Source organism: Salvelinus fontinalis, chromosome 7 (assembly GCF_029448725.1).
Source record: "Salvelinus fontinalis isolate EN_2023a chromosome 7, ASM2944872v1, whole genome shotgun sequence".
Classification (NCBI taxonomy): Eukaryota; Metazoa; Chordata; class Actinopteri; order Salmoniformes; family Salmonidae; genus Salvelinus; species Salvelinus fontinalis.
Window position 1 is genome coordinate 725,175 of NC_074671.1, and position 26,705 is coordinate 751,879.

Genomic DNA, 26,705 nt, shown 5'->3' on the forward strand with positions numbered 1-26,705 from the left:
GTCAACTTGCGAGAAGCTGTCGTAAGGGAAAGGTTACGAGTTGAAAGCCACACTCTCTGACCGCGACAATACCTAGGACTCTTAATCCTACGTTTATTGGCGGCTCTCACAGTCCTCCCCGCAGACGAAGGCAGACCGGTAATAAAGTCTAAGGCGATCTGAGACCATGGTCGAGAAGAAATGGGAAGCGGTCTAAGACGACCGGCAGGAGGAGAGTTACCTGACTTAGTCTGCGCGCAGTCCGAACAAGCAGCCACGAAACGGCGCGTGTCCCGCTCCTGAGTAGGCCACCAAAACCGCTGGCGAATAGAAGCAAGCGTACCCCGAACGCCGGGGTGACCAGCTAACTTGGCAGAATGAGCCCACTGAAGAACAGCCAGACGAATAGAGACAGGAACGAACAGAAGGTTACTAGGACAAGCGCGCGGCGACGCAGTGTGAGTGAGTGCTTGCTTTACCTGTCTCTCAATTCCCCAGACAGTCAACCCGACAACCCGCCCTTCAGGGAGAATCCCCTCGGGTTCCGATGGCGACAAGCGATGAGAAAAGTAAGCGCAAGGATGAACCTTATCGTCAGACTGGAAGCGCTGGGACAGAATGGCTCCCACGCCCACCTCTGAAGCGTCAACCTCGACAATGAATTGTTTAGTGACGTCAGGAGTAACAAGGATAGGGGCGGATGTAAAACGCTTCTTGAGGAGATCAAAAGCTCCCTGGGCGGAACCGGACCACTTAAAGCAAGACTTGACAGAAGTCAGAGCTGTGAGAGGGGCAGCCACTTGACCGAAATTACGAATGAAACGCCGATAGAAATTAGCGAAACCGAGAAAGCGCTGTAACTCGACACGTGACTTAGGAACGGGCCAATCGCTGACATCCTGGACCTTAGCGGGATCCATCTGAATGCCTTCAGCAGACAGATAATCATCGAGAGCCTTACGTTCGGGAGCCGACAGAGAGAATAATCTACCCCGAGGAGAAGTGGTCCCCGGAAGGAGATCAATACAACAATCATACGACCGGTGAGGAGGAAGAGAGTTGGCTCTGGACCGACTGAAGACCGTGCGTAGATCATGATATTCCTCCGGCACTCCTGTCACATCACCAGGCTCCTCCTGAGTAGAGGGGACAGAAGAAACAGGAGGAATAGCAGACATTAAACACTTCACATGACAAGAAACGTTCCAGGATAGGATAGAATTACTAGACCAATTAATAGAAGGATTATGACATACTAGCCAGGGATGACCCAAAACAACAGGTGTAACAGGTGAACAAAAAATCAAAAAAGAAATGGTCTCACTGTGGTTACCAGATACTGTGAGGGTTAAAGGTAGTGTCTCATATCTGATACTGGGGAGAGGACTACCATCTAAGGCGAACATGGGTGTGATCCTCTCTAACTCTCTGAGAGGAATGTCATGTTTCCGAGCCCATGCTTCGTCCATAAAACAACCCTCAGCCCCAGAGTCTATCAAGGCACTGCAGGAAGCAGCCGACCCGGTCCAGCGTAGATGGACCGACAAGGTAGTACAGGATCTTGATGGAGAGACCTGAGTAGTAGCGCTCACCAGTAGCCCTCCGCTTACTGATGAGCTCTGGCCTTTAACTGGACATGACATGACAAAATGTCCAGCAGAACCGCAATAGAAGCAAAGGCGGTTGGTGATTCTCCGTTCCCTCTCCTTAGTCGAGATGTGAACACCTCCCAGCTGCATGGGCTCAGTCTCTGAGCCGATGGAAGGAGATGGTCGAGATGCGGAGAAGGGAAGCCCCGCTAACGCGAGCTCTCTTCCACGAGCTCGGTGACGAAGATCTACCCGTCGTTCTATGCGGATGGCGAGTGCAATCAACGAGTCCACGCTGGAAGGAACCTCCCGGGAGAGAATCTCATCCTTAACCTCAGCGTGGAGTCCCTCCAGAAAACGAGCGAGCAACGCCGGCTCGTTCCAGTCACTGGATGCAGCAAGAGTACGAAACTCTATAGAGTAATCCGTTATGGATCGATCACCTTGACATAGGGAAGCCAGACCCCTGGAAGCCTCCTTCCCAAAAACTGAACGATCAAAAACCCGTATCATCTCCTCCTTAAAGTTCTGATAAACGTCAGAACACTCAGCCCTTGCCTCCCAGATAGCTGTGCCCCACTCCCGAGCCCGCCCAGTAAGGAGTGATATGACGTAAGCGATCCGAGCTCTCTCTCCAGAGTATGTGTTGGGCTGGAGAGAGAACACAATATCACACTGGGTGAGAAAGGAGCGACACTCAGTGGGCTGTCCAGAGTAACATGGTGGATTATTAACCCTGGGTTCCGGAGACTCGGAAGACCAGGAAGTAGCTTGTGGTACGAGACGAAGACTCTGAAACTGTCCTGAGAGATCGGAAACCTGAGCGGCCAGGGTCTCAACGGCATGACGAGCAGCAGACAATTCCTGCTCGTGTCTGCCGAGCATTGCTCCCTGGAACTTGACGGTAGTGTAGAGAGAATCCGTAGTCGCTGGGTCCATTCTTGGTCGGATTCTTCTGTTATGCTGATGAAGGAGGACCCAAAAGCGACGTAATAGAAACAGAGTCTTTATTCCAGTCTTAAACAAACAATGATGTTCCTGGATATTATCAAAGGTAATCCAAAACAGGAAACTGAAAACCTCTTGTCAGTAGAGAGGAACGACTGGAGACGCGACCACAGACTGCAGGTCGCTTCAGGAAGGCACAGACCGTAGCTGACATAGACACCTGCTCACACGCAGCTTCTGACAAATGCAAAAACACAACAGGGCGGAACAAGGACACAGAGCAGCTAACCTCAAACAAGAATCCGACAAAGACAGAAGCGGAAAACAGAGGGAGAAATAGGGACTCAAATCAGAGGGCAAAATAGGGGACAGGTGTGAAAGAGTAAATGAGGTCGTTAGGAGAAAGAGAAACAGCTGGGAGCAGGAACGGAACGATAGAGAGAGAGAGCGGGGGAGGGAGAGAGGGAGGAGGAGAGAGAGGAATAGAAAGAGGGAAAGAACCTAATAAGACCAGCAGAGGGAAGCACAGGGACAAGACATGAAGATCAAAGACAAAACATGACAGCTCCTAGACCTTAGTGCTGCTTTGATACCATCAATCACCACATTCTTTTGGAGAGATTGGAAACCCTAATTGGTCTACACGGACAAGTTCTGGCCTGGTTTAGATCTTATCTGTCAAAAAGATATCAGTTTGTCTCTGTCGATGGTTTGTCCTCTGACAAATCAACTGTACATTTCGGTGTTCCTCAAGGCTCTGTTTTAGGACCACTATTGTTTTCACTATATATTTTACCTCTTGGTGATGTCTTTCGGAAACATAATGTTAACTTTCACCGCTATGCGGATGACACATAGCTGTGCATTTCAATGAAACCTGGCGAAGCCTCAAATTGCCCTCCAAGAAAGCTTGTGCTTCAGACATTGTGCTTCAGAAACTTCAGGAAGTGGATGGCGGCAAATGTTCCACTTTTACACTCGGACAAAACAGAGATGCTTGTTCTATGTCCCAAGAAACAAAGAGATCTTCTGTTGAATCTGACAATTAATCTTGATGGTTGTACAGTCGTCTCAAATAAAACTGTGAAGGACCTCGGCGTTACTCTGGACCCTGATCTCTCTTTTGATGAACATATCAAGACTGTTTCAAGGATAGCTTTCTTCCATCTACCTAACATTGCAAAAATCTGAAATGTTCTGTCCAAAAATGATGCAGAAAAATGTATCCATTCTTTTGTCACTTCTAGGTTAGACTACTGCAATGTTCTACTTTCCAGCTACCCGGATAAGTCACTAAATAAACTTCAGTTAGTGCTAAACACGGCTGCTAGAATTTTGACTAGAACCCAGAAATTTGATCATATTACTCCAGTGCTAGCCTCCCTACACTGGCTTCCTGTTAAGGCAAGGACTGATTTCAAGATTTTACTGCTAACCTACAAAGCATTACATGGGCTTGCTCCTGCCTATCTTTCTGATTTGGTCCTGCCGTACATACCTACATGTACGCTATGGTCACAAGACGCAGGTCTCCTAATTGTCCCTAGAATTTCTAAGCAAACAGCTGGAGGCAGGTCTTTCTCCTATAGAGCTAAATTTTTATGGAATGGTCTGCCTATCCATGTGAGAGACGCAGACTCGGTCTCAACCTTTAAGTCTTTATTGAAGACTCATCTCTTCAGTAGGTCCTATGATTGAGTGGAGTCTGGCCCAGGAGTGTGAAGGTCAACGGAAAGGCACTGGAGCAACGAACCGCCCTTGCTGTCTCTGCCTGGCCGGTTCCCCTCTCTCCACTGGGATTCTCTGCCTCTAACCCTATTACAGGGGCTGAGTCACTGACTTACTGGTGCTCTTTCATGCCGTCCCTCGAGGGGTGTGTCACTTGAGTGGGTTGAGTCACTGACGTGGTCTTCCTGTCTGGGTTGGCGCCCCCCCTTGGATTGTGCCGTGGCAGAAATCTTCGTGGGCTATATTCGGCCTTGTCTCAGGATGGTAAGTTGGTGGTTGAAGTTATCCCTCTAGTGGTGTGGTGGCTGTGCTTTGACAAAGTGGGTGGGGTTATATCCTTCCTGTTTGGCCCTGTCCAGGGGTATCATCGGATGGGGCCACAGTGTCTCCTGACCCCTCCTGTCTCAGCCTCCAGTATTTATGCTGCAGTAGTTTATGTGTCGGGGGTCTAGGGTCAGTTGGTTATATCTGGAGTATTTCTCCTGTCTTGTCCGGTGTACTGTGTGAATTTAAGTATGCTCTCTCTAATTCTCTCTCTCTTTTTCTCTCTTTCTTTCTCTCTTTCTATCTTTCTCTCTTTCTTTCTTTCTCTCCCTCTCTCGGAGGACCTGAGCCCTACGACCATGCCTCAGGACTACCTGGCCTGATGACTCCTTGCTGTCCCCAGTCCACCTGGCCATGCTACTGCTCCAGTTTCAACTGTTCTGCCTGCGGCTATGGAAACCTGACCTGTTCACCGGACGTGCTACCTGTCCCAGACCTGCTGTTTTCAACTCTCTAGAGACAGCAGGAGCGGTAGAGATACTCTGAATGATCGGCTATGAAAAGCCAACTGACATTTACTCCTGAGGTGCTGACTTGCTGCACCCTCGACAACTACTGTGATTATTATTATTTGATCCTGCTGGTCATCTACGAACATTTTGAACATCTTGGCCATGTTCTGTTATAATCTCCAACCGGCACAGCCAGAAGAGGACTAGCCACCCCTCATAGCCTGGTTCCTCTTTAGGTTTCTTCCTAGGTTCTGTCCTTTCTAGTGAGTTTTTCCTAGCCACCGTGCTTCTACACCTGCTTTTCTTGCTGTTTGGTTTCCGTACAGCACTTTGTGACATCAGCTGATGTAAAATACTAAAATAAATACATTTGATTGATTACAGCTGAAAGTTCCATGAGTCACATGCTGAGGTCTAGCCGGAGAGGACAAGAATTAGACCCCACATGTCGGAGAGCTTTTCTTACCCCATGTCATTATAGTAGGCCTTCGCAACACCCCAAGCTGTGATGAAGATAGTTGGCCCTCCTGCAAGAGAAAAGCACACACCCAATCAATGTCTGGTCAAGGGAATCCCAGAATATAGACAGACAGACTTACCCCAGCCAGTCAGACAGACAGACATACAGACAGACAGTCAGACAGACAGACATACTTACCCATACAATTCAGACAGACAGACACACTCACACCAGCAAATCAGACAGACACACTCACCCCAGCCAATCAGACAGACACACTCACCCCAGACAATCAGACAGACACACTCACCCCAGTCAATCAGACAGGCAGACACACTTACCCCAGCCAATCAGAATGTAGCACCAGAAGTACTTTCTCTCAGAGAAGAAGGAAACGGCCAATAGGGCACGGAGATACAGGCCTTCCACCAGCAGCCAGAAGAAGCTGGCCATTATACAGTACTGGAAGAAGACCATCACCGCCTTGCAGCCCATCTGACAACACAGAGAGATATACGGTATCAGCCCACCTGACAACACAGAGAGATATACGGTATCAGCCCACCTGACAACACAGAGAGATATACGGTATCAGCCCACCTGACAACACAGAGAGATATACGGTATCAGCCCACCTGACAGCACAGAGAGATATACGGTATCAGTCCACCTGACAGCACAGAGAGATATACGGTATCAGTCCACCTGACAACACAGAGATATATATGGTATCAGTCCACCTGACAACACAGAGAGATATACGGTATCAGCCCACCTGACAACACAGAGAGATATACGGTATCAGCCCACCTGACAACACAGAGAGATATACGGTATCAGCCCACCTGACAACACAGAGAGATATACGGTATCAGCCCACCTGACAGCACAGAGAGATATACGGTATCAGTCCACCTGACAGCACAGAGAGATATACGGTATCAGTCCACCTGACAACACAGAGATATATATGGTATCAGTCCACCTGACAACACAGAGAGATATACGGTATCAGCCCACCTGACAACACAGAGAGATATACGGTATCAGCCCACCTGACAACACAGAGAGATATACGGTATCAGCCCACCTGACAACACAGAGAGATATACGGTATCAGCCCACCTGACAACACAGAGAGATATACGGTATCAGCCCATCTGACAGCACAGAGAGATATACGGTATCAGTCCACCTGACAACACAGAGATATATACGGTATCAGTCCACCTGACAACACAGAGATATATATGGTATCAGTCCACCTGACAACACAGAGATATATATGGTATCAGTCCACCTGACAACACAGAGATATATATGGTATCAGTCAACCTGACAACACAGAGATATATATGGTATCAGTCCACCTGACAACACAGAGATATATATGGTATCAGTCCACCTGACAACACAGAGATATATATGGTATCAGTCCACCTGACAACACAGAGAGATATATGGTATCAGTCCACCTGACAACACAGAGAGATATATGGTATCAGTCAACCTGACAACACAGAGATATATATGGTATCAGTCCACCTGACAACACAGAAAGATATATGGTATCAGTCCACCTGACAACACTGAGAGATATATGGTATCAGTCCACCTGACAACACAGAGATATATATGGTATCAGTCCACCTGACAACACAGAGATATATACGGTATCAGCCCACCTGACAACACAGAGAGATATACGGTATCAGCCCACCTGACAACACAGAGAGATATACGGTATCAGCCCACATGACAACACAGAGAGATATATGGTATCCGTCCACCTGACAACACAGAGAGATATACGGTATCAGTCCATCTGACAACACAGAGAGATATACGGTATCAGCCCACCTGACAACACAGAGAGATATATGGTATCAGTCCACCTGACAACACAGAGAGATATATGGTATCAGTCCACCTGCCAGCACAGAGAGATATATGGTATCAGTCCACCTGACAACACAGAGCGATATATGGTATCAGTCCACCTGACAACACAGAGAGATATATGGTATCAGTCCACCTGACAACACAGAGAGATATACGGTATCAGTCCATCTGACAACACAGAGAGATATACGGTATCAGCCCACCTGACAACACAGAGAGATATATGGTATCAGTCCACCTAACAGCACAGAGAGATATATGGTATGACAACACAGAGAGATATACGGTATCAGCCCACCTGACAACACAGAGAGATATATGGTATCAGTCCACCTGACAACACAGAGAGATATATGGTATCAGTCCACCTGACAGCACAGAGAGATATATGGTATCAGTCCACCTGACAACACAGAGAGATATATGGTATCAGTCCACCTGACAACACAGAGAGATATACGGTATCATTCCACTAGACAGAGATATACAGTATCATTCCACCTGACAGAGATATACAGTATCATTCCACCTGACAGAGATATACAGTATCATTCCACTAGACAGAGATATACAGTATCATTCTACCTGACAGAGAAATACAGTATCATTCCACCTGACAGAGATATACAGTATCATTCCACCTGACAGAGATATACAGTATCATTCCATCTGACAGAGGTATACAGTATCATTCCACCCGAGAGAGATATACAGTATCATTCTACCCGACAGAGATATACAGTATCATTACACCTGACAGAGATATACAGTATCATTCCACCTGACAGAGATATACAGTATCATTCCACCAGACAGAGATATACAGTATCATTTCACCTGACAGAGATATACAGTATCATTCCACCTGACAGAGATATACAGTATCATTCCACCTGACAGAGATATACAGTATCATTCCACCTGACAGAGATATACAGTATCATTCCACCTGACAGAGATATACAGTATCGTTCCACCTGACAGAGATGTACAGTATCATTCCACCTGACAGAGATATACAGTATCATTCCACCTGACAGAGATATACAGTATCATTCCACCTGACAGAGATATACAGTATCATTCCACCTGACAGAGATATACAGTATCATTCCACCTGACAGAGATATACAGGATCACTATCATTCCACCTGACAGAGATATACATTATCATTTACATTTTTTTCATTTAAGTCATTTAGCAGACGCTCTTTTTCAGAGCGACTTACAAATTGGAAAGTTCATACATATTCATCCTGGTCCCCCCGTGGGAATTGAACCCTGGTCCCCCCGTGGGAATTGAACCCACAACCCTGGCGTTGCAAGCGCCATGCTCTACCAACTGAGCCACACGGGACCATCATCATTCCAGTATCATTCCACCTGACAGAGATATACAGTATCATTCTACCTTACAGAGATATACAGTATCATTCCACCTGACAGAGATATACAGTATCATTCCACCTGACAGAGATATACAGTATCATTCCACCTGACAGAGATATACAGTATCATTCCACCTGACAGAGATATACAGTATCATTCCACCTGACAGAGATATACAGTATCATTCCACTAGACAGAGATATACAGTATCATTCCACCTGACAGAGATATACAGTATCATTCCACCTGACAGAGATATACAGTATCATTCCACCTGACAGAGATATACAGTATCATTCCACTAGACAGAGATATACAGTATCATTCCACCTGACAGAGATATACAGTATCATTCCACCTGACAGAGATATACAGTATCATTCCACCTGACAGAGATATACAGTATCATTCCACCTGACAGAGATATGCGGTATCATTCCACTAGACAGAGATATACAGTATCATTCCACCAGACAGAGATAAACAGTATCATTCCACCTGACAGAGATATACAGTATCATTCTACCTGACAGAGATATACAGTATCATTCCACCTGACAGGGATATACAGTATCATTCCACCTGACAGAGATATACAGTATCATTCCACCTGACAGAGATATACCGTATCATTCCACCTGACAGAGATATACAGTATCATTCCACTAGACAGAGATATACAGTATCAGTCCACCTGACAGAGATATACAGTATCATTCCACTAGACAGAGATATACAGTATCATTCCACCTGACAGAGATATACAGTATCATTCTACTAGACAGAGATATACAGTATCATTCCATCAGACAGAGATATACAGTATCATTCCACCTGACAGAGATATACAGTATCATTCTACCTGACAGAGATATACAGTATCATTCCACCTGACAGAGATATACAGTATCATTCCACCTGACAGAGATATACAGTATCATTCCACCTGACAGGGATATACAGTATCATTCCACCTGACAGAGATATACAGTATCATTCCACCTGACAGAGATATACCGTATCATTCCACCTGACAGAGATATACAGTATCATTCTACATGACAGAGATATACAGTATCATTCCACCTGACAGAGATATTCGGTATCATTCCACTAGACAGAGATATACAGTATCAGTCCACCTGACAGAGATATACAGTATCATTCCACTAGACAGAGATATACAGTATCATTCCACCTGACAGAGATATACAGTATCATTCTACTAGACAGAGATATACAGTATCATTCCATCAGACAGAGATATACAGTATCATTCCACCTGACAGAGATATACAGTATCATTCTACCTGACAGAGATATACAGTATCATTCCACCTGACAGAGATATACAGTATCATTCCACCTGACAGAGATATACAGTATCATTCCACCTGACAGAGATATACAGTATCATTCCACTAGACAGAGATATACAGTATCATTCCACCTGACAGAGATATACAGTATCATTCCACTAGACAGAGATATACAGTATCATTCCACCTGACAGAGATATACAGTATCATTCCACCTGACAGAGATATACAGTATCATTCCACCTGACAACACAGAGAGATATACAGTATCATTCTACCTGACAGAGATATACAGTATCATTCCACCTGACAGAGATATACAGTATCATTCCACCTGACAGAGATATACAGTATCATTCCACCTGACAGAGATATACAGTATCATTCCACCTGACAGAGATATACAGTATTATTCCACCTGACAGAGATTTACAGTATCATTCCACCTGACAGAGATATACAGTATCATTCCACCTGACAGAGATATACAGTATCATTCCACCTGACAGAGATATACAGTATCATTCCACCTGACAGAGGTATATGGTATCAGTCCATCTGACAGAGATATACAGTATCAGTCCACCTGACAGAGATATACAGTATCATTCCACCTGATAGAGATATACAGTATCATTCCACCTGACAGAGATATACAGTATCATTCCACCTGATAGAGATATACAGTATCATTCCACCTGACAGAGATATACAGTATCATTCCACCTGACAGAGATATATAGTATCATTCCACCTGACAGAGATATACAGTATCATTCCACCTGACAGAGATATACAGTATCATTCCACCTGACAGAGATATGCAGTATCATTCTACCTGACAGAGATATACAGTATCATTCCACCTGACAGAGATATACAGTATCATTCCACCAGACAGAGATATACAGTATCATTCCACCTGACAGAGATATACAGTATCATTCTACTAGACAGAGATATACAGTTTCATTCTACCTGACAGAGATATACAGTATCATTCCACCTGACAGAGATATACAGTATCAGTATCATTCTACCTGACAGAGATATACAGTATCATTCCACCTGACAGAGATATACAGTATCATTCTACCTGTCAGAGATATACCGTATCATTCCACCTGACAGAGATATACAGTATCAGTCCACCTGACAGAGATATACAGTATCATTCCACCTGACAGAGATATACAGTATCATTCTACCTGACAGAGATATACAGTATCATTCCACCTGACAGAGATATACAGTATCATTCCACCTGACAGAGATATACAGTATCATTCCACCTGACAAAGATATACCGTATCATTCCACCTGACAGAGATATACAGTATCATTCCACTAGACAGAGATATACAGTATCATTCCACCTGACAGAGATATACAGTATCATTCCACCTGACAGAGATATACAGTATCAGTCCACTAGACAGAGATATACAGTATCATTCCACCTGACAGAGATATACGGTATCATTCCACTAGACAGAGATATACAGTATCATTCCACCAGACAGAGATATACAGTATCATTCCACCTGACAGAGATATACAGTATCATTCTACCTGACAGAGATATACAGTATCATTCCACCTGACAGGGATATACAGTATCATTCCACCTGACAGAGATATACAGTATCATTCCACCTGACAGAGATATACAGTATCATTCCACCTGACAGAGATATACAGTATCATTCCACCTGACAGAGATATACAGTATCATTCCACCTGACAGAGATATACAGTATCATTCTACCTGACAGAGATATACAGTATCAGTACACTAGACAGAGATATACAGTATCATTCCACCTGACAGAGATATACAGTATCATTCCACCTGTCAGAGATATACAGTATCATTCCACCTGACAGAGATATACAGTATCATTCTACCTGACAGAGATATACAGTATCAGTCCACTAGACAGAGATATACAGTATCATTCCACCTGACAGAGATATACAGTATCATTCCACCTGTCAGAGATATGCAGTATCATTCCACCTGACAGAGATATACAGTATCATTCTACCTGACAGAGATATACAGTATCAGTCCACTAGACAGAGATATACAGTATCATTCCCCCTGACAGAGATATACAGTATCATTCTACCTGACAGAGATATACAGTATCATTCCACCTGACAGAGATATACAGTATCATTCTACCTGACAGAGATATACAGTATCATTCCACCTGACAGAGATATACAGTATCATTCCACCTGACAGAGATATACAGTATCATTCCACCTGACAGAGATATACAGTATCATTCCACCTGTCAGAGATATACAGTATCATTCCACCTGACAGAGATATACAGTATCATTCTACAAGACAGAGATATACAGTATCATTCCACCTGACAGAGATATACAGTATCATTCCACCTGTCAGAGATATACAGTATCATTCCACCTGACAGAGATATACAGTATCATTCTACTAGACAGAGATATACAGTATCATTCCACCTGACAGAGATATACAGTATCACTCCACCTGTCAGAGATATACAGTATCATTCCACCTGTCAGAGATATACAGTATCATTCTACCTGACAGAGATATACAGTATCATTCTACTAGACAGAGATATACAGTATCATTCCACCTGACAGAGATATACAGTATCATTCCACCTGTCAGAGATATACATTATCATTCCACCTGACAGAGATATACAGTATCATTCTACCTGACAGAGATATACAGTATCAGTCCACTAGACAGAGATATACAGTATCATTCCACCTGACAGAGATATACAGTATCATTCCACCTGTCAGAGATATACAGTATCATTCCACCTGACAGAGATATACAGTATCATTCTACCTGACAGAGATATACAGTATCAGTCCACTAGACAGAGATATACAGTATCATTCCACCTGACAGAGATATACAGTATCAGTCTACCTGACAGAGATATACAGTATCATTCCACCTGACAGAGATATACAGTATCATTCTACCTGACAGAGATATACAGTATCATTCCACCTGAAAGAGATATACAGTATCATTCTACCTGACAGAGATATACAGTATCATTCCACCTGACAGAGATATACAGTATCATTCTACCTGACAGAGATATACAGTATCATTCCACCTGACAGAGATATACAGTATCATTCCACCCGACAGAGATATACAGTATCATTCCACTAGACAGAGATATACAGTATCATTCCACCTGACAGAGATATACAGTATCATTCCACCTGACAGAGATATACAGTATCATTCCACCTGACAGAGATATACAGTATCATTCCACCTGACAGAGATATACAGTATCATTCTACCTGACAGAGATATACAGTATCATTCCACCTGACAGAGATATACAGTATCATTCCACCTGACAGAGATATACAGTATCATTCCACCTGACAGAGATATACAGTATCATTCTACTAGACAGAGATATACAGTATCATTCTACCTGACAGAGATATACCGTATCATTCTACCTGTCAGAGATATACCGTATCATTCCACCTGACAGAGATATACAGTATCAGTCCACCTGACAGAGATATACAGTATCATTCCACCTGACAGAGATATACAGTATCATTCTACCTGACAGAGATATACAGTATCATTCCACCTGACAGAGATATACAGTATCATTCCACCTGACAGAGATATACAGTATCATTCCACCTGACAGAGATATACAGTATCATTCTACCTGACAGAGATATACAGTATCATTCTACCTGACAGAGATATACAGTATCATTCCACCTGACAGAGATATACAGTATCATTCCACCTGACAGAGATATACAGTATCATTCCACCTGACAGAGATATACAGTATCATTCCACCTGACAGAGATATACAGTATCATTCCACCTGACAGAGATATACAGTATCATTCTACCTGACAGAGATATACAGTATCAGTCCACTAGACAGAGATATACAGTATCATTCCACCTGACAGAGATATACAGTATCTTTCCACCTGTCAGAGATATACAGTATCATTCCACCTGACAGAGATATACAGTATCATTCTACCTGACAGAGATATACAGTATCAGTCCACTAGACAGAGATATACAGTATCATTCCACCTGACAGAGATATACAGTATCATTACACCTGTCAGAGATATACAGTATCATTCCACCTGACAGAGATATACAGTATCATTCTACCTGACAGAGATATACAGTATCAGTCCACTAGACAGATATATACAGTATCATTCCACCTGACAGAGATATACAGTATCATTCTACCTGACAGAGATATACAGTATCATTCCACCTGACAGAGATATACAGTATCATTCTACCTGACAGAGATATACAGTATCATTCCACCTGACAGAGATATACAGTATCATTCCACCTGACAGAGATATACAGTATCATTCCACCTGTCAGAGATATACAGTATCATTCCACCTGACAGAGATATACAGTATCATTCTACTAGACAGAGATATACAGTATCATTCCACCTGACAGAGATATACAGTATCATTCCACCTGTCAGAGATATACAGTATCATTCCACCTGACAGAGATATACAGTATCATTCTACCTGACAGAGATATACAGTATCAGTCCACTAGACAGAGATATACAGTATCATTCCACCTGACAGAGATATACAGTATCATTCCACCTGTCAGAGATATACAGTATCATTCCACCAGACAGAGATATACAGCATCATTCCACCTGACAGAGATATACAGTATCATTCCACCTGACAGAGATATACAGTATCATTCTACCTGACAGAGATATACAGTGTCATTCCACCTGACAGAGATATACAGTATCAGTCCACCTGACAGAGATATACAGTATCATTGTACCTGACAGAGATATATAGTATCATTCCAACTGACAGAGATATACAGTATCAGTCCACCTGACAGGGATATACAGTATCATTGTACCTGACAGAGATATATAGTATCATTCCACCTGACAGAGATATACAGTATCATTCCACCTGACAGAGATATACAGTATCATTCCACCTGACAGAGATATACAGTATCATTCCACCTGACAGAGATATACAGTATCATTCCACCTGGCAGAGATATACAGTATCATTCCACCTGACAGAGATATACAGTATCATTCCACCTGACAGAGATATACAGTATCAGTGTCATTCCACCTGACAGAGATATACAGTATCATTCCACCTGACAGAGATATACAGTATCAGTATCATTCCACCTGACAGAGATATACAGTATCAGTATCATTCCACCTGACAGAGATATACAGTATCATTACACCTGACAGAGATATACGGTATCATTCCACCTGACAGAGATATACAGTATCATTCCACCTGACAACACAGAGAGATATACAGTATCATTCCACCTGACAGAGATATACAGTATCATTCCACCTGACAACACAGAGAGATACACAGTATCATTCCACCTGACAGAGATATACAGTATCATTCCACCTGACAGAGATATACAGTATTATTCCACCTGACAGAGATATACAGTATCATTCCACCTGACAGAGATATACAGTATCATTCCACCTGACAGAGATATACAGTATCATTCCACCTGACAGAGATATACAGTATCATTCCACCTGACAACACAGAGAGATATACAGTATCATTCCACCAGACAGAGATATACAGCATCATTCCACCTGACAGAGATATACAGTATCATTCCACCTGACAGAGATATACAGTATCATTCTACCTGACAGAGATATACAGTGTCATTCCACCTGACAGAGATATACAGTATCAGTCCACCTGACAGAGATATACAGTATCATTGTACCTGACAGAGATATATAGTATCATTCCACCTGACAGAGATATACAGTATCATTCTACCTGACAGAGATATACAGTATCATTCCACCCGACAGAGATATACAGTATCATTCCACCTGACAGAGATATACAGTATCATTCCACCTGACAGAGATATACAGTATCATTCCACCTGACAGAGATATACAGTATCATTCCACCTGACAGAGATATACAGTATCATTCCACCTGACAGAGATATACAGTATCAGTGTCATTCCACCTGACAGAGATATACAGTATCATTCCACCTGACAGAGATATACAGTATCATTCCACCTGACAGAGATATACAGTATCATTCCACCTGACAGAGATATACAGTATCATTCCACCTGACAGAGATATACAGTATCAGTGTCATTCCACCTGACAGAGATATACAGTATCATTCCACCTGACAGAGATATACAGTATCATTCCACCTGACAGAGATATACAGTATCGGTATCATTCCACCTGACAGAGATATACAGTATCAGTATCATTCCACCTGACAGAGATATACAGTATCATTCCACCCGACAGAGATATACAGTATCATTCCACCTGACAGAGATATACAGTATCAGTCCACCTGACAGAGATGTACAGTATCATTCTACCTGACAGAGATATACAGTATCATTCCACCTGACAGAGATATACAGTATCGTTCCACCTGACAGAGATATACAGTATCATTCCACCTGACAGAGATATACAGTATCAATCCACCTGACAGAGATATACAGTATCATTCTACCTGACAGAGATATACAGTATCATTCCACTAGACAGAGATACACAGTATCATTCCACCTGACAGAGATATACAGTATCATTGTACCTTACAGAGATATACAGTATCATTCTGCCTGACAGAGATATACAGTATCATTCCACCTGACAGAGATATACAGTATCAGTATCATTCCACCTTACAGAGATATACAGTATCATTCCACCTGACAGAGATATACAGTAGCATTGTACCTGACAGAGATATACAGTATCATTCCACTAGACTGAGATATACAGCATCATTCCACCTGACAGAGATATACAGTATCAGTATCATTCCACCTGACAGAGATATACAGTATCATTCCACCCGACAGAGATATACAGTATCATTCCACTAGACAGAGATATACAGTATCATTCCACCTGACAGAGATATACAGTATCATTCTCCCTGACAGAGATATACAGTATCATTCCACCTGACAGAGATATACAGTATCATTCTACCTGACAGAGATATACAGTATCATTCCACCTGACAACAAAGAGAGATATACAGTATCATTCCACCTGACAGAGATACAGTAATCCCTCGTTTATCGCGGGGGTTACGTTCCGAAAATGACCCGCGATAAGTGAAATCCGCGAAATAGAAAACTTTTTTTTTTTTTACAATTAGCAACTATTACATGTATACAAATACAGTGACTCACGTGTAGGCCGTTTCACTGCTCTTCAGACTGGGCCGCTGCATCCTGACTGCGCTCTGCAGTGTTCTCTTCTTCTGAAGCCCGCGGTGCAGGTGTGTTTGTTCGGGAGAAGAACATAGTGATAGGCAGCTGTTGTCGCTCTTTTTTCTTCTTTGCAAAAAGATCCTTGTACACCGACATGCCACCATCGATTACGTTGGAGAACTGTAATGAACGGCTCATCAAAGGGTCCCATTCCTCAGCTACTCGCTTAAGTTCAGTGGCCATTCGCACCATGGTTGCTAAGCGACCAAGCGTTAGTCCTTCCTCCTCATCTCTCGTGTCCTCTTCTCCCTCTTCTCTTTCATCGTCGCTTTGTGGCTTTGTCATTTGATACAAGAAGCGGGAGTGAGTTTTTAGCAAATCAGAATGCAGAGCACAATGCACCAAAAAAAAAAAAATGCATTATGAAAATCCGCGAAATAGCGAATCCGCGATAAGTGAACCGCGAAGTGGCGAGGGATCACTGTATACAGTATCAATCCAAGCTATAAGCTATAGACTATCTACCAAGAGAGTTCCCATCTATATTATTCATAGCCATCTATTTACCATCACAAATCGATGCTGGTACTAAGACCGCACTCAACCAACTGTATATGGCCATAAGCAAACGAGAAAATGCTCACCCAGAAACGGCGCTCCAAGTTGCCGGAGGTTCTTAACGCAGGGAAACTTAAAATCACTTTTACCAAATTTCTATCAGCATGTTAAATGTGCAACCAGAGGGAAAAACTCTAGACCACCTTTACTGCACACACAGAGACACATACAAAGCTCTCCCTCGCCCTCCATATGGCAAATCTGACCATAATTATATCCTCCTGATTCCTGCTTACAAGCAAAAACTAAAGCAGGAAGTACCAGTGACTTGCTCAATATGGAAGTGGTCAGATGACTCAGATGCTACGCTACAGGACTGTTTTGCTAGCACAGACTGGAACATGTTCCGGGATTCATCCAAGGCATTGAGGAGTATACTACCTCAGTCATCGGATTCATAAATAACTGCATCGACGACGTCGCCCCCACAGTGACCGTACGTACCTATCCCATTACAGGCAACATCCTCATTGAGCTAAAGGCTAGAGCTGCCACTTTCAAGCAGCGGGACACTAATCCGGACACATAAGAAATCCCGCTATGCTCTCAGACGAACAACCAAACAAGCAAAGCATCAATACAGGATAAGATTGAATCCTACTACACCGGCTCTGACGCTCGTCGGATGTGGCAGGGCTTGCAAACTATTACGGACTACAAAGGGAAACCCAGACGCGAGCTGCCCAGTGATGCGAGCCTACCAGACGAGCTAAATGCCTTTTATGCTGGCTTCGAGGCAAGCAACACTGAAGCATGCACGAGAGCACCAGCTGTTCTGGATGACTGTGTGATAACGCTCTGGGTAGCCGATGTGAACAAAACCTGAAAACAGGTCAACATTCACAAAGCCGTTGGGCCAGACGGATTACCAGGCCGAACAGGCCCCCATTAACATCAACGGGGCTGTAGTGGAGCGGGTCGAGAGGTCGAAGTTCCTTGGTGTCCAAATCACCAACAACTGGGATGGTCCAAACACACCAAGACAGTCGTGAAGAGGGCACGACAACACCTTTTCCCCCTCAGGAGACTGAAAAGATTTGGCATGGGTCCCCAGATCCTCAAAAAGTTCAGCAGCTGCACCATCGAGAGCATCCTAACCGGTTGCATCACCGCCTGGTATGGCAATTGCTTGGCATCTGACCGTAAGGCGCTGCAGAGGGTAGTGTGTACATCACTGGGGCCAAGCTTCCTGCCATCCAGGACCTATATACTCGGAAGTGTCAGAGGAAAGACCAAAAAATTGAGAGAGACTCCAGTCACCCAAGTCAAAGACTCTGCTACCGCACGGCAAGCGGTACCGGAGCGCCTAGTTTAGGACCAAATGGCTCCTTATCAGCTTCTATACCCCCAAGCTTTAAGACTCCTGAACATCTAATCAAATGGCCACTGGACTATTTACATTGACCCCCCCCCCCCCCCCCCTCCATTTGTTTTGTACACTGCTGCTACTCTCTGTTTATTATCTATGCATAATCACTACCACCATGTACAAATTACCTCGACTAACCTGTACCCCTGTATATAGCCTCATTACTAACCTGTACCCCTGCACATTGACTCGGTACCGGTACCCCCTGTATATAGCCTCATTACTAACCTGTACCCCCACACATTGACTCTGTACCGGTACCCCAGGTATATAGCCTCCACATTGACTCGGTACTGGGACCCCTTGTATATTGCCTCATTACTAACCTGTACCCCTGCACATTGACTCGGTACCGGTACCCCCTGTATATAGCCTCCACATTGACTCTGTACCGGTACCCCCTGTATATAGCCTCCACATTGACTCGGTACCGGTACCCCCTGTATATAGCCTCATTACTAACCTGTACCCCTCCACATTGACTCAGTACCGGTACCCCCTGTATATAGCCTCCACATTGACTCGGTACCGGTACCCCCTGTATATAGCCTCCACATTGACTCGGTACCGGTACCCCCTGTATATAGCCTCCACATTGACTCAGTACCGGTACCCCTGTATATAGCCTCCACATTGACTCTGTACCGGTACCCACTGTATATAGCCTCCACATTGACTCTGTACCGTAATACCCTGTATATAGCCTCCACAATGACTCTGTACCGGTACCCCCTGTATATAGCCTCCAAATTGACTCTGTACCGTAATACCCTGTATATAGTCTCCACATTGTACTGGTACCCCCTGTATATAGCCTCCACATTGACTCTGTACCGGTACCCCCTGTATATAGCCTCCACATTGACTCTGTACCGGTACCCCCTGTATATAGCCTCCACATTGACTCTGTACCGGTACCCCCTGTATATAGGCTCCACATTGACTCTGTACCGGTGCCCCCTGTATATAGCCTCCACATTGACTCTGTACCGGTACCCCCTGTATATAGCCTCCACATTGACTCTGTACCGGTACCCCCTGTATATAGCCTCCACATTGACTCTGTACCGTAATACCCTGTATATAGCCTCCACATTGACTCTGTACCGGTACCCCCTGTATATAGCCTCCACATTGACTCTGTACCGTAATACCCTGTATATAGCCTCCACATTGACTCTGTACCGTAACACCCTGTATATAGCCTCCACATTGACTCTGTACCGTAACACCCTGTATATAGCCTCCACATTGACTCTGTACCGGTACCCCCTGTATATAGCCTCCACATTGACTCTGTACCGGTACCCCCTGTATATAGCCTCCACATTGACTCTGTACCGTAACACCCTGTATATAGCCTCCACATTGACTCTGTACCGTAACACCCTGTATATAGCCTCCACATTAACTCTGTACCAGTACCCCCTGTATATAGCCTCCACACTGACTCTGTACCGTAACACCCTGTATATAGCCTCCACATTGACTCTGTACTGTAACACCCTGTATATAGCCTCCACATTGACTCTGTACCGGTACCCCCTGTATATAGCCTCCACATTGACTCTGTACCGTAATACCCTGTATATAGCCTCCACATTGACTCTGTACCGTAACACCCTGTATATAGCCTCCACATTGACTCTGTACCATAACACCCTGTATATAGCCTCCACACTGACTCTGTACCGTAACACCCTGTATATAGCCTCCACATTGACTCTGTACTGTAACACCCTGTATATAGCCTCCACATTGACTCTGTACCGGTACCCCCTGTATATAGCCTCCACATTGACTCTGTACCGTAATACCCTGTATATAGCCTCCACATTGACTCTGTACCGTAACACCCTGTATATAGCCTCCACATTGACTCTGTACCATAACACCCTGTATATAGCCTCCACACTGACTCTGTACCGGTACCCCCTGTATATAGCCTCCACATTGAATCTGTACCAGTACCCCTGTATATAGCCTCCACATTGACTCTGTACCGTAACACCCTGTATATAGCCTCCACATTGACTCTGTATTGTAACCCCTGTATATAGCCTCCACATTGACTCTGTACCGTAATACCCTGTATATAGCCTCCACATTGACTCTGTACCGTAACACCCTGTATATAGCCTCCACACTGACTCTGTACCGGTAACCCCTGTATATAGCCTCCACATTGACTCTGTACCGTAATACCCTGTATATAGCCTCCACAATGACTCTGTACCGGTACCCCCTGTATATAGCCTCCAAATTGACTCTGTACCGTAATACCCTGTATATAGTCTCCACATTGTACTGGTACCCCCTGTATATAGCCTCCACATTGACTCTGTACCGGTACCCCCTGTATATAGCCTCCACATTGACTCGGTACCGGTACCCCCTGTATATAGCCTCCACATTGACTCGGTACCGGTACCCCCTGTATATAGCCTCCACATTGACTCAGTACCGGTACCCCCTGTATATAGCCTCCACATTGACTCTGTACCGGTACCCCCTGTATATAGCCTCCACATTGACTCTGTACCGTAATACCCTGTATATAGCCTCCACAATGACTCTGTACCGGTACCCCCTGTATATAGCCTCCAAATTGACTCTGTACCGTAATGCCCTGTATATAGTCTCCACATTGTACTGGTACCCCCTGTATATAGCCTCCACATTGACTCTGTACCGGTACCCCCTGTATATAGCCTCCACATTGACTCTGTACCGGTACCCCCTGTATATAGCCTCCACACTGACTCTGTACCGGTACCCCCTGTATATAGGCTCCACATTGACTCTGTACCGGTGCCCCCTGTATATAGCCTCCACATTGACTCTGTACCGGTACCCCCTGTATATAGCCTCCACATTGACTCTGTACCGGTACCCCCTGTATATAGCCTCCACATTGACTCTGTACCGTAATACCCTGTATATAGCCTCCACATTGACTCTGTACCGGTACCCCGTGTATATAGCCTCCACATTGACTCTGTACCGTAATACCCTGTATATAGCCTCCACATTGACTCTGTACCGTAACACCCTGTATATAGCCTCCACATTGACTCTGTACCGTAACACCCTGTATATAGCCTCCACATTGACTCTGTACCGGTACCCCCTGTATATAGCCTCCACATTGACTCTGTACCGGTACCCCCTGTATATAGCCTCCACATTGACTCTGTACCGTAACACCCTGTATATAGCCTCCACATTGACTCTGTACCGTAACACCCTGTATATAGCCTCCACATTAACTCTGTACCAGTACCCCCTGTATATAGCCTCCACACTGACTCTGTACCGTAACACCCTGTATATAGCCTCCACATTGACTCTGTACTGTAACACCCTGTATATAGCCTCCACATTGACTCTGTACCGGTACCCCCTGTATATAGCCTCCACATTGACTCTGTACCGCAATACCCTGTATATAGCCTCCACATTGACTCTGTACCGTAACACCCTGTATATAGCCTCCACATTGACTCTGTACCATAACACCCTGTATATAGCCTCCACACTGACTCTGTACCGGTACCCCCTGTATATAGCCTCCACATTGAATCTGTACCAGTACCCCTGTATATAGCCTCCACATTGACTCTGTACCGTAACACCCTGTATATAGCCTCCACATTGACTCTGTATTGTAACCCCTGTATATAGCCTCCACATTGACTCTGTAACGTAATACCCTGTATATAGCCTCCACATTGACTCTGTACCGTAACACCCTGTATATAGCCTCCACACTGACTCTGTACCGGTACCCCCTGTATATAGCCTCCACATTGACTCTGTACCAGTACCCCTGTATATAGCCTCCACATTGACTCAGTACCTGTACCCCCTGTATATAGCCTCCACATTGACTCTGTACCATAACACCCTGTATATAGCCTCCACATTGACTCTGTACCGGTACCTCCTGTATATAGCCTCCACATTGACTCAGTACCTGTACCCCCTGTATATAGCCTCCACATTGACTCTGTACCGGTACCCCCTGTATATAGCCTCCACATTGACTCAGTACCGGTACCCCCTGTATATAGCCTCCACATTGACTCTGTACCGTAAAACCCTGTATATAGCCTCCACATTGACTCGGTACCGGTACCCCCTGTATATAGCCTCCACATTGACTCTGTACCGGTACCCCCTGTATATAGCCTCCACATTGACTCTGTACCGTAACACACTGTATATAGCCTCCACATTGACTCGGTACCGGTACCCCCTGTATATAGCCTCCACATTGACTCTGTACCGGTACACCCTGTATATAGCCTCCACATTGACTCAGTACTGGTACCCCCTGTATATAGCCTCCACATTGACTCTGTACCGTAACACCCTGTATATAGCATCCACATTGACTCTGTACCGGTACCTCCTGTATATAGCCTCCACATTGACTCAGTACCTGTACCCCCTGTATATAGCCTCCACATTGACTCTGTACCATAACACCCTGTATATAGCCTCCACATTGACTCTGTACCGGTACCTCCTGTATATAGCCTCCACATTGACTCAGTACCTGTACCCCCTGTATATAGCCTCCACATTGACTCTGTACCGGTACCCCCTGTATATAGCCTCCACATTGACTCAGTACCGGTACCCCCTGTATATAGCCTCCACATTGACTCTGTATTGTAACCCCTGTATATAGCCTCCACATTGACTCTGTAACGTAATACCCTGTATATAGCCTCCACATTGACTCTGTACCGTAACACCCTGTATATAGCCTCCACACTGACTCTGTACCGGTACCCCCTGTATATAGCCTCCACATTGACTCTGTACCAGTACCCCTGTATATAGCCTCCACATTGACTCTGTACCGGTACCCCCTGTATATAGCCTCCACATTGACTCTGTACCGTAATACCCTGTATATAGCCTCCACATTGACTCTGTACCGTAACACCCTGTATATAGCCTCCACATTGACTCTGTACCGTAACACCCTGTATATAGCCTCCACACTGACTCTGTACCGGTACCCCTTGTATATAGCCTCCACATTGACTCTGTACCAGTACCCCTGTATATAGCCTCCACATTGACTCTGTACCGTAACACCCTGTATATAGCCTCCACGTTGACTCTGTATTGTAACACCCTGTATATAGCCTCCACATTGACTCTGTACCGGTAGCCCCTGTATATAGCCTCCACATTGACTCTGTACCGTAATACCCTGTATATAGCCTCCACATTGACTCTGTACCGTAACACCCTGTATATAGCCTCCACATTGACTCTGTACCGGTACCGCCTGTATATAGCCTCCACATTGACTCAGTACTGGTACCCCCTGTATATAGCCTCCACATTGACTCTGTACCGTAACACCCTGTATATAGCATCCACATTGACTCTGTACCGGTACCTCCTGTATATAGCCTCCACATTGACTCAGTACCTGTACCCCCTGTATATAGCCTCCACATTGACTCTGTACCATAACACCCTGTATATAGCCTCCACATTGACTCTGTACCGGTACCTCCTGTATATAGCCTCCACATTGACTCAGTACCTGTACCCCCTGTATATAGCCTCCACATTGACTCTGTACCGGTACCCCCTGTATATAGCCTCCACATTGACTCAGTACCGGTACCCCCTGTATATAGCCTCCACATTGACTCTGTACCGTAAAACCCTGTATATAGCCTCCCCATTGACTCGGTACCGGTACCCCCTGTATATAGCCTCCACATTGACTCTGTACCGGTACCCCCTGTATATAGCCTCCACATTGACTCTGTACCGTAACACACTGTATATAGCCTCCACATTGACTCGGTACCGGTACCCCCTGTATATTGCCTCCACATTGACTCTGTACAGGTACACCCTGTATATAGCATCCACATTGACTCTGTACCGTAACACCCTGTATATAGCCTCCATATTGACTCTGTACCGGTACCCCCTGTATATAGCCTCCACATTGACTCTGGGCCGGTACCCCCTGTATATAGCCTCCACATTGACTCTGTACCGGTACCCCCTGTATATAGCCTCCACATTGACTCTGTACCGGTACCCCCTGTATATAGTCTCGGCATTGACTCTGTACCGGTACCCCCTGTATATAGCCTCCACATTGACTCTGGGCCGGTACCCCCTGTATATAGCCTCCACATTGACTCTGTACCGGTACACTCTGTGTATAGCCTCCACATTGACTCTGTACCGGTACCCCCTGTATATAGCCTCCACATTGACTCTGTACCGGTACCCCTTGTATATAGTCTCCGCATTGACTCTGTACCAGTACCCCCTGTATATAGCCTCCACATTGACTCTGTACCGGTACCCCCTGTATATAGCCTCCACACTGACTCTGTACCGTAACACCCTGTATATAGCCTCCACATTGACTCTGTACCAGTACCCCTGTATATAGCCTCCACATTGACTCTGTACCGTAACACCCTGTATATAGCCTCCACATTGACTCTGTACTGTAACACCCTGTATAGCCTCCACATTGACTCTGTACCGGTACCCCCTGTATATAGCCTCCACATTGACTCTGTACCAGTACCCCTGTATATAGCCTCCACATTGACTCTGTACCGTAACACCCTGTATATAGCCTCCACATTGACTCTGTACCGTAACACCCTGTATATAGCCTCCACACTGACTCTGTACCGGTACCCCCTGTATATAGCCTCCACATTGACTCTGTACCAGTACCCCTGTATATAGCCTCCACATTGACTCTGTACCGTAACACCCTGTATATAGCCTCCACGTTGACTCTGTATTGTAACACCCTGTATATAGCCTCCACATTGACTCTGTACCGGTAACCCCTGTATATAGCCTCCACATTGACTCTGTACCGTAATACCCTGTATATAGCCTCCACATTGACTCTGTACCGTAACACCCTGTATATAGCCTCCACATTGACTCTGTACCGGTACCGCCTGTATATAGCCTCCACATTGACTCAGTACTGGTACCCCCTGTATATAGCCTCCACATTGACTCTGTACCGTAACACCCTGTATATAGCATCCACATTGACTCTGTACCGGTACCTCCTGTATATAGCCTCCACATTGACTCAGTACCTGTACCCCCTGTATATAGCCTCCACATTGACTCTGTACCATAACACCCTGTATATAGCCTCCACATTGACTCTGTACCGGTACCTCCTGTATATAGCCTCCACATTGACTCAGTACCTGTACCCCCTGTATATAGCCTCCACATTGACTCTGTACCGGTACCCCCT

At 44.8% G+C, this 26,705-nt stretch overlaps 1 protein-coding gene across 2 annotated transcripts in view; it reads right to left on the reverse strand.

The window, feature by feature from the left end:
- The window catches only part of vipr1b (vasoactive intestinal peptide receptor 1b), a 351,937-nt gene that overhangs the window by 90,755 nt on the left and 234,477 nt on the right, over positions 1–26,705 (reverse strand). For both annotated transcript variants that reach the window (XM_055928148.1, XM_055928149.1), the window contains exons 7-8: positions 5,822–5,975; positions 5,487–5,547 (exon numbers count right to left, since the gene is read on the reverse strand). In XM_055928148.1, the coding sequence (XP_055784123.1) occupies positions 5,487–5,547; positions 5,822–5,975 (215 nt within the window). The remainder of the gene's footprint in view (positions 1–5,486; positions 5,548–5,821; positions 5,976–26,705) is intronic.